The sequence below is a fragment of the Chiloscyllium punctatum genome, chromosome 16, assembly GCF_047496795.1.
Source record: "Chiloscyllium punctatum isolate Juve2018m chromosome 16, sChiPun1.3, whole genome shotgun sequence".
NCBI lineage: Eukaryota > Metazoa > Chordata > Chondrichthyes > Orectolobiformes > Hemiscylliidae > Chiloscyllium > Chiloscyllium punctatum.
Genome location: NC_092754.1, coordinates 26,428,224 through 26,438,385, shown reverse-complemented (window position 1 = coordinate 26,438,385; position 10,162 = coordinate 26,428,224). Strand labels below are relative to the sequence as shown.

General features: G+C 42.1%; 1 protein-coding gene and 1 long non-coding RNA gene across 4 annotated transcripts in view; one reads left to right on the top strand and one right to left on the bottom strand.

Annotated features, from left to right (window-relative positions):
- The window catches only part of LOC140487085 (uncharacterized), a 33,307-nt gene extending 25,454 nt beyond the window's left edge, over positions 1-7,853 (bottom strand). Inside the window, exons 1-2 of the long non-coding RNA XR_011962705.1 lie at positions 7,721-7,853; positions 2,183-2,275 (exon numbers count right to left, since the gene is read on the bottom strand). This is a non-coding gene — a long non-coding RNA (uncharacterized lncRNA). The remainder of the gene's footprint in view (positions 1-2,182; positions 2,276-7,720) is intronic.
- The window catches only part of dnajc16 (DnaJ (Hsp40) homolog, subfamily C, member 16), a 33,614-nt gene continuing 31,292 nt past the window's right edge, over positions 7,841-10,162 (top strand). For 2 of the 3 annotated variants that reach the window (XM_072586532.1, XM_072586530.1), the window contains exons 1-2: positions 7,841-7,966; positions 8,218-8,319. In XM_072586532.1, coding sequence (XP_072442633.1) covers positions 8,288-8,319 — 32 coding nt within the window. In that variant the 5' untranslated portion in view covers positions 7,841-7,966; positions 8,218-8,287. Of the gene's footprint in view, positions 8,004-8,217; positions 8,320-10,162 lie in introns of all 3 variants that reach the window. The other variant, XM_072586531.1, reaches the window with a different exon arrangement.

Here is a 10,162-nt window from a genome sequence, read left to right as displayed (position 1 = left end):
ACAGACACTTTGGTCCAACTCATCCATGCTGACCAGATATCCTAAATAAATCTACCAGCATTTGGCTCATATTCCTCTAAACCTTTCCTATTCATATACCCACCCAGATGCCTTTAAAATGTTGTACCAGCCTCCACCATTTCCTATGTCAACTCATTCCATATATGCACCACCCTCTGTGTGAAAAAGATGCCCCCTTAGTCCCTTTCAAATCTTTCCCCTCTCACCTTAAACTTATGCCCTCTAGTTTTGGACTCCCCCACCCCAGGGAAAAGACCCTATCCATGCCCCTCATGATTTTATAAACTTCTGTAAGGTCACCCCTCAGCCTCCAATGCTCCAGGGAAAATAGTTTCAATCTCTCCCTATAGCTCAAACCATCCAAATTTGGCAACATTCTTGTAAAACTTTTCTGAACCCTTGCAAGTTTCACAACATCCTTCCTATGGTGGGAAGATCAGAACTGAATGCAGTATTCCAAAAGTGGCCCAACCAATTTCCTGTACAACCACAACATAATCTCCACACCCCCCCCCTCCCCCCCATACTTAATGCACTAACCAATAAAGGCAAGCATACCAAATGCCGCCTTCACTATTCTATCTACCTGCAATTCCACTTTCAAGAAATTATGAACCTGCACTCTTTGTTCAGGAACACTCCCCATGAGCTTATCATTAAATAATGCTGAGAGAAATTCTGCTTAGAGGGAGAACTTGAGTTTTGGTCTTCGTAGAATCAATCCCCATTCTAAGCCAGAAATCTGTGACTTCAGGTCACACCTTGTCAGTCGATGATGTTGACTATAAAGACTTCAGGGGCGTAGGGATACAGCAGGAAATATTTTGAAAGTGAAATTAAGCAATCTGTGTGATTGAGTGGTTGGGATTTTTTGGAGAGAGTAGTTATGACCTTCAAGTTTTGCCGAGCATCTCAGCTGGGCCCACAGGCATCTCAACTGGCCCACCTCCCAGTTACCACTCATTTTAATTCCCTTTCCTATTCACTTTCCAACATGACCATTTTTTGCCACCTCCATTGCCACAGTGATCAGACCGCAAATTATAGGAACAACACCTCCTCTTCCGCCTGGGCCGCCTACAGCCTGAAGGACTGAGCACTGAGTTCTCCAATTTCAAATAACCTCCCTTTCCATCCCCTGACTCCCTTCTCAGCCCCTCTCTTCTATTCCCCTTCCAGCTATCAACCAGATTAATTCCTACCATTGATTGACCAGGTCATATCCTCTACCTGTGTTCACCTATCCCTCCCTCACCCCCTCCCCAGCCATCCCCAGGTCCCCTTAACCACCACCAGTCCCGAAGAAAGGTTACACCTGAAATGTTGTCTTCTCTACCTCCTGATGCTGCCTAGCTTGCTGTGTTCTTCTAGCCTACTGCTTGTCTACCTTGACCTTGACTGAGGCAAAGGTTGAATAAGTAAGAAGGTATTTTTATCCCTGTTATGCATTGTTCTTTCTCAGCAGGTATTTTTTTTCCATTCTTTCATGGGATGTGAGCATCGCTGTTAGTGCCAGTATTTGCTACTCATCTCTGATTGCTCTCGAAAAGATGCTGGTGCACATTTTAAACATCTTTTTTTAATAGTTACACTCCATCTGAACTGCATGCACTACATGGTGAACATTGCTTTTGGGGCCTGGTTGATGTCAGGTGTTCCATCCAATTATATTCTTATTTAACTTTCTTGCAATGGATTACAAATGAGTGGCTTTCTGCAGTTAAGAGTCAACCAAATTGCTATGGATCTGGAATCACATAAGACCTGGTAAAGCTGTCAGATTTGAAAGTGGAAATTGCTGGAGAAGCTCAGCAGTTTTGGCAGCATCTGTGGAGAAAAAGCAGAATTAACATTTCTGGTCCAGTGACCCTTCTTCAGGGGCTAACCCCGAAGTTAACCAAAGTGTTAACTCTGCTTTCTCTTCACAGATGTTGCCAGACTTGCTCAATTTCTCCAGCAATTTCTGTTTTACTTTCAGATTTCCAGCATCCACATTTTTTTTGTTTTATTTTAAAGATGTCAGATTTCCTTCCTTCAAAGATGATAGGAAACCAGATGGGTTTTTATGATAGTTTCATGATCAATGTTACTGAGACTAGCTTTTAATTCTAGAGTTATTAATTAAATTTAAATGCTGCCTGCAATCATGGAGGGATCTTACCCCATTATGTTCCCTTGCTGTTCCTGTGCTGTAGCCTCCTTTGATGTGTTCTCCATGTAGAGGGGTCACCTGATCTGTCAATCAGACTGGCCTCTGGAACAGGTCAGAAAGAGTGAAAATATTACTGGACTAGTAATCTAGAGAAGGAGAATCGGCTTCTCCTTTGATGCTGACCTGCTGCGCTTTTCCAGCAACACATTTTTAAGCTCGGATCCCCAGCATCTGCAGTCCTCACTTTCTCCTAGTAATCTAGAGACTAGGGAACAACACATCTATCCTGGGACAGGCTAAGCAAAGACATGCCAGAGAATTCCTAGAGGCCTGGCATTCCAACCACAACGCCATAAACAAATACATAGATCTAGATGCCTTCTATCAACCCCTCAAAAAGTAAACAGGAAATGACATCACCACAAACCCCAGGAACCCCATCCAGGACAAACATATAAATAGAAAGCAGGAGACAACAGCTTCGCTTCACTTGGAGGTCGCCACTGATGATGTTACCTAGCCAGGTAATGAAACATCTGGATATCAAACCTACAGCTCAGCGAGCAAACCTACATCCTGTAGTGGGGCAGGTTGAGGAGGGTGAAAAAATTATTCCAGTTAAAAATAAATTTGGGTTTAACACTTTGAGATGAGTTGGAGGATAAAAGTGCTGGCTTCAATGTGACGTGGGGAATTGGAGGATATAAATTTGGACATAGCATTGGGGAGAAAGTGAGTTGAAAGTTCAATTTTTCTGGGTTTCTCATTCTAGAAATTGGGCATGCAAGAGATGGTAAAGAAGTATATAAAATAATTAAAGATAAAAACAAAGCTCTTGGTAAATAATATGGAGGAGCACAGCAATCGAACACAGATCTCGAAATGTATTAATGCAACTATATAAGTTTATAGAAAAGCAAATAAAGCATAGCAGTTAATTTGAGGAGGGATGAAAATATGAAACAGACTTTGAGAGACACAGTGCAATAGAAGACTAGATTACTTACAGTGTGGAAACAGGCCCTTCGGCCCAACAAGTTCACACTGCCCCGCCGAAGTGCAACCCACCCATACCCCTACATCTACCCCTTACCTACACTACGGGCAATTTAGGATGGTCAATTCACCTGACCTGCACATCTTTGGACTGTGGGAGGAAACCGGAGCACCCGGAGGAAACCCACGCAGACACGGGGAGAACGTGCAAACTCCACACAGTCAGTCGCCTGAGGTGGGAAATGAACCCGGGTCTCTGGCGCTGTGAGGCAGCAGTGCTAGCCACTGTGCCACCGTGCCGCCCACAAATCTTGCTCACTGACCAAACAGCTGACAAGAGCTGCATGCTACCACTTTTTGGGAAAGCCTGCAATATTAAGTGCCATTAGCTGAACAGTTGGCGGGCTTACCCCAAGATAGAGGACCTCAGGAGCAGATTAGTTCACAGAGTCATATAGCACAGGATGAGCTGCTAATCAGGGGCTGGCAAATCTACTACAGTGCAGTAAATAGGTGCTATTTGCTGCTGACTCAACCCATACCTAAGGCCTTATATAACCACTAAACCACAGACTACTAGTGAGTGATATTGGTATGCAGGGTGGGAGTCAGAAGGGAGGTGAGTATGAGGAAATTAGAAAGCCACAAGGGATCAGTTCCATGTTTTACTTCTCCTTCAAGGGTCAGTGTGGACTTGTTGGGCTGAAGGGCCTGTTTCCATACTGTAGGGAATCGAATATAATCTAATATGATTATCAGTTCCTGTAATCCATTCACACGGTATCACAGGACATCGACATTCATCGGGCTTTGTAAATTCATAATTGCCTACTTTAAACAATGTAATGACAATCGACATGTGACTGATAAACCTTTTGTTTAATCCCTATAAAAAATACTGTCTTTGTATGTAGGGTAGACATTCATGGAGAAGTGTCACCACAAGTAAACACACGAATACTTTTGGGGGCCATTGAGAATCTCTTGCCAGCTGTCCAATAATAAAGCATCTACCATTGTATAGAAACTTGTGTTGTCCGGATTTGTGGATCAAAATATACATCAACAAGTAGAGGGAGTCGGGTGATCGGCATGAGCAGGAATAGTTCTCAGACAGTTTTTACTAACTGCAAAAATGTACAGTACAAAGGAATTTGGGAGTCCTCATGTATAAATCACAAAAAGCTAGCAAACAAGTTCAGAAGGTAATAGGGACCGCAAATGGAATATTGACCTTTATTTCAAAACGAATGGAGTTTTCGTATAGGAAGGTCTTGCTAAAACTATATATGGCACTAGAGTCATAGAGATGTACAGCATGGAAATAGACCTTTCAGTCCAACTCATCCATGCTGACCAGATATCCTAACCTAATCTAGTCCCATTTGCCAAACTTATTTTATCCCTCCAAACTCTTCCTATTCATATACCCATCCAGATATCTATTAAATGCTACCACCTTCTGTGTGAAAACGTTGCCCCAGATAAAAAGATAAAAAGTGGTCCCTCTTATCTTTCCCCTCTCACCCTGCACCTATGCCCTATAGTTCTGGACTCCCCCAACCCAGGGAAAAATCTTTTTATCTTATCCATGCCCCTCATGATTTTATAAACCTCTACAAGGCCACCCCTCGGCCTTTGATGCTCCAGGGAAAACAGCCCAAGCCTATTCAGCCTCTGCCTATAGCTCAAACCCTCCAACCCTGGCAACATCCTTGTAAATCTTTTCTGAACCCTTTCAAGTTTCACAACATCCTTCTGATAGGAAGGAGGCCAGAATTGCACGCAATATTCCAAAAGTGGCCTAACCAACGAGTCAGACCACAGCCACAGTACTGTGAACATTTTTGGTTTCTTTATCAAGGAAAGATATATTGGCATTGAAGGCAGTCCACAGAAGGTTCACTTGAATGATCCTGGGTAAGGAGGAACTTTCTCATGAGGAGAGATTGAGTAGGTTGGGCGTGTACCTACTGAGTTTAAAAAAAAAGAGGCAACTTTAGAGAAACATACAAAATTCCTAGAGGACTTGACAGGGTAGATGTCAGGAATTATTTACCACAAAGGGCTGTACAGAGTAGTTTGGTAAGAAAACTCAGGCTAAGATAGACATTTTTAATCACTAAGGAAATCAAGGATTATGAAGAAAGGCAGGAAAATGGATTGAGGATTGTCAGATCAACCATGTTTTCATTGAATGGCGGAGCAGACTTAATGGCCTACTTCTGGGCCTTTGTCTTATGGTCTTATGGATTCTATCGCCACCGGGAATCACTTCAAAAAATTTGGTCATCCAAAAATTTCTTGGCTTGCTTTTACTGGAGTATGAAGGTGAATCTGGTAGTCTATTATCCATTCTAAGAGGGTTGGCAGCCATATCTTATACTGGGTCCCTCATCTCTGATGAGGGTCTCCCCCAGGAAGCTGCAAGCAAACTTGCGCAAGTTGCTGGTTGTGTTCCCCACATATAGTCATTCCTGCCCACATTAGTGGGATGGTGACAGGATGGGCAGGCTGTCCATAGGCCTTCTCACCACAAACCTAATCAGCAATGAAGCAGAGATGAGTTGGGGTCCCAACATTCCATGGTCTCAGTTGATTAAATGCTCTCCACCACCAAATTCACCACAGGGGAGGTAATTAATTTCCACTGATTGTTTTAAAGCTGAAACAAATCTTGGTTGACTATACTGTACTTAAAATATTGCGCAAAGTTCTAATCTTCATATTATAAAATGATGCAGAGCCACTAATGAAGCTATGAAATAGTTAGAAGCTTTTGAGAAGCAGTTTTTGAGCAAAATAAAATGTAATTCTGCAAGTACAAATTCACCCCACGAATTTATAGTGTATTTGAGTGTGCATGTGGGTGTGTAGGGAGGGTTGTTATGAGTGTCTGTGAGAGACTGTGTGTATGTATGTAAGTGTGAGTGTAAAGGGGTTTATGTCTGTGAGAGGGTGTGTGTGTGCATGTGAGTGTATGTGTGAGCTTATGAGAGAGAGAGCTTGTGTCTGAGAGAAGGTCTGCATGAATGTATGGGTCTGTAGGAGTGTGTGTGTAGGAGTATGTGTGTGTAGGAGTGTCTGTGTGTGTGTGCATCTCTCTGTATGTGTGTATGGTGCAGTGGGGTCACCTGTAGTGTGACATAAACCCAAGGTCCTCATTCACAATCGCAAGGAGCAGATGAGGAAATGCTGAAACAGTTATTAAGAATGTTTAGAGGATGTTTGGGTTTATAAATACAGGCACAGAGTGTAGACATAAGGAAGTGGTGCTATCTCTACAAATGTTTGGTCATTGTGTTTCGTTCTGAGCATGTTATTTCAGGATGGATGTTCTAACCAGAAAGCCCTGGATGGAGTGAAAAGGAGATTTATTGTAATGATAGCATAACTGAGGGGGCTTACATTCAAGGGAAGGTTAGAGAACTTGGATTTATTCTCCTTGGAACAGGAAAAATTAAGACATGATCTTATTGAGATGTTCAAAATTAAGGACAATTTTGACAGGCAAATGCTTTGTCAGCTGAATTAGTTTAGTTGTAAAAAGGTTAGACTGAATATCTAATGGTCCCTGTTTCAATCCTGGGTTTTTACCTGTCTTGTAGTGCAGCGGTAATGGTAGTGTCCGTATCCCAGACCAGAGGGCACAGGTTCAAGTCCCACCAACTTCAGAGGAGACTAATAACATCTCTGAACAGGTTAATTTAAAAAAGGATATTCTGTTAAAATTGTTAGTATGTTCGTACAGTAACTGGGGATAACAGTTTCAAAATTGTCAGGAAGAGGGCTAGGAAAGAGAATGTAGTAACTTCTTTACTCAGAGAGTCGCTTGGATTTGGAAGGCATTCTCTGGGAGAGTGGTGGAGTGAATTTCATAGGAGGTTTTAAAAGGGAACCAGATATATATGAAAGTGATAAATTTAGAGGGCTTCAGAAATTGGGCTGGAGAATGGGATTAGCTGGCTAGCTCTTTCAGGAGCAGGTACAGAACAATGGGCCAAATGGCCATCTTCTGAACTGTAAAATTCTATGTTAAGAACCCCAGAATAACAACAGACAGGAAGGAATTAAGGTTATCTGTCAATACAATTGAGTCAAATGACCTGTTTCTGGGCTGTGCAATATTCTATAAATGTAATTGCCTGAAATCAAACTATAGAACAAGATGATGATCAATGTTCAAATTTGAGATGTCAGTTTGAGGACATATATCAGGAAATTCATCACAGCATGGAAATAAAAATGTCAAATGGTCTGCAAATGTTGACCTACTAAGCATTAGAACACGGAATTAGTATCTGAATAAGCTGTGCCTCAAGAATGAAAGAATCATTTATGACGAAAATAAACTCAACACTAATGTTTTTCTCTGGGTGGGATTAATCAAAGTTGTTTGAATGTGGCTTTCATCACTCAAAATAATCTTGCAAGCTCGTTCAAAATTGGCAATTTTAAAAAGTCACACCGTTTGTAAATTCATTTCAACCAGAACTGGTCACATTAGAAAAAGTTGCATCTTAAGATAATAACACTTAAGTGACACTTCACCTGTTTGTTCAGATTAGGGTTACATGAACCTCACAGTCAGAGGCTTCGATTGTGTTCGATTTTGACGTAGGCCCCGAAACCATAGCAACCCCCCCGTGGGGCGCAGGACCAGAGAGGCGACCGCGCAAAAGCGGAAGTTCGCGTCAACGAGGGCATGAGTGTTTATTTTCCTTAATTTTAGCGGCTTGGTGGTATCGTTTATGTAAAATGTGATCGATTTCAGGATCGCCTTGTGTGTCGACTGCGGTTAGTGCGTGTGACTGTTAACGAGGAAGAGCCGGGGGTGAGACGGCTTGTCTCAGTCAAAGCTGCTTCATGTGAACACAATAGGACAGATGACAGGCCAGGAGTATAGCAGGAGGCAGCGAGTAAAATAAGATAGTATCAAGGGGAGCAGGGATTCTGTATTCAGCAAAATGATAGCTGTTACATAACTTGCCCCTGTTTTAAAATCTTAGGCTCTTCAGTAATCCCACTTTTTCTTTACTACCCTGCAGATTTTGCTCCCTTCTTGGCTGCGTTGGTGTATGGATCAATGGCAGCTGGTTGTCCTCTGGCACTGTGTCCATGTGGCCTTTCATCGTGTGTGAGTCCAAACTGTGAGTATGCACAGAGCCTTTCATTGCACAACAGCTGACTCCTGTATTGCTGTTCTCAGCTCCACGCACTTTCTAGCAAGAGCTGCTGATAATCAGTTATTCTCCCTCATTAGCCCAGTACACTTGTACCACTAGTATTGAATTTACGAACCTAACAGCAGAGCCTGGAATGAAACTTGGGATCTTATAGCATATGTATTTCAGCTAATCATCGTACTTGACTGTTGGCATTTGAACAGCTGTAATTTTAAGTATATTCAATATATTGGATGACTTAAGATGATCACCATGATCCTGGAATTCCCATTCAAAGAGTATTGTAGGTGTTCCTGTACATACCCCAAAGACTGTAGTGGTTCAAGAACAAGGATCACTACCACCTTCTTGTGGGTAATTAGGAATGGGCAATAAAGTTGGCCTAGCAGCAATGCCCACATGCCCTAGAATGATTTTGAAAAGAAGTTTTGCCAATTGGGCATTAAACACCCTTACCACACTACCAAGCAATGTATCCCACCTTGCACACGGTGCCTCTTTTTCATATTCAGATCAAGAACTGAGCAGATTGAATCTGCGTCCAGCTATCCTGGCAACTTCTGTGTTTATCCTTGAGTAGCTGAGCCGTTGTACCAGGAAGATCTCTGGTTTGAAACTCACTCGGTCTTTGATTTGGTTAAACCTAGCAGTTGGTGCTACAGTCAAACTTGGCAAACCTAGGCTAGGAATAGAAAAATCAACCAAGTTGTCTAAATTGCTGGAAAGCATCAGTGTGTGATTGTAAGTAGGTTTAACTGATGGGTCTGTTGTTGAATAACGTGATGCATTGGATGACTGACGAAATGCAGATGTCAATTACAGGTACAATACCTGTAATCTGGCAGTTTAAAACTCAGAGTTGTCCAAAAAAACCAAACATTTTTGAAATGACACTGTCAAGGTGTCATTTACATTCATGGTTAGTATTATTGATTATCCTTCACTTCAGTCCACCCCCCCACCCCCCCAAAAAAGTTGTCTTTCTTAATTTTGGCTTTGTCCAAATTTTCTCCTGCAATAAGAGGAGCTTCAACTTTTTTGTCAGTGCGGTGCAGAATCATAGAATCATTCTCAGTCTTCTCAGGGAATCCTTTCCTTGGGCTTTCTGTGTTCTTGGTTCAAATTTGGGTGAATGGATGTTGATGGTGCGAAAGAAATACATGACAGCTGGAGAATGAAATATTGTTCCACTAGCCTTGGGGTCACTACTGACATCTGTAGCACTGTCCAGGGCTAACGATCAGCACTTGACACATTGCTTCTTCTTTTGCGGCTCGCTTCTGATGAAGTAGAGTTCTGGGCCCAAACAAACATTGACAGAATTACCTACCTTAAGGTTAACCTGAATTCCAATTTAGTATTTTTCTTGAGGGTCTTTATTATATCCAGTCACTGGAGGTACATCCAAAATCTGGGAACATCTGCATTCTGGCACAGTCTCAGGTTCCAAGGTTGGCAAAATTAAGGTACTGCACCTGTATAAGAAACCTCCTGAGACATGTGAAACCATAATCTGGAATGGAAGAGTTTTCCCCAAAGTATATAAGATCATTAGAGACTTAACAGTGTAGTTGCAGTAAGATTATTTCTCTGTGCAGGACAGTTTAGGACCAGAGAGCATAATCTTGAAATAAGGGGTCGCACATTGAAATTGCACATCTTAGACGGTTGTGAATCTGTGGCATTTCTTACTACTGAGGGCTATTAAGGCTTGGAAATTAAGTATATTCAAGGCTAAGATTTCTAATCTGTAAGGAGACCAAGGGTTATGGTTGAAGATAGGAAGCTGAGGATTAACTGATCAGCC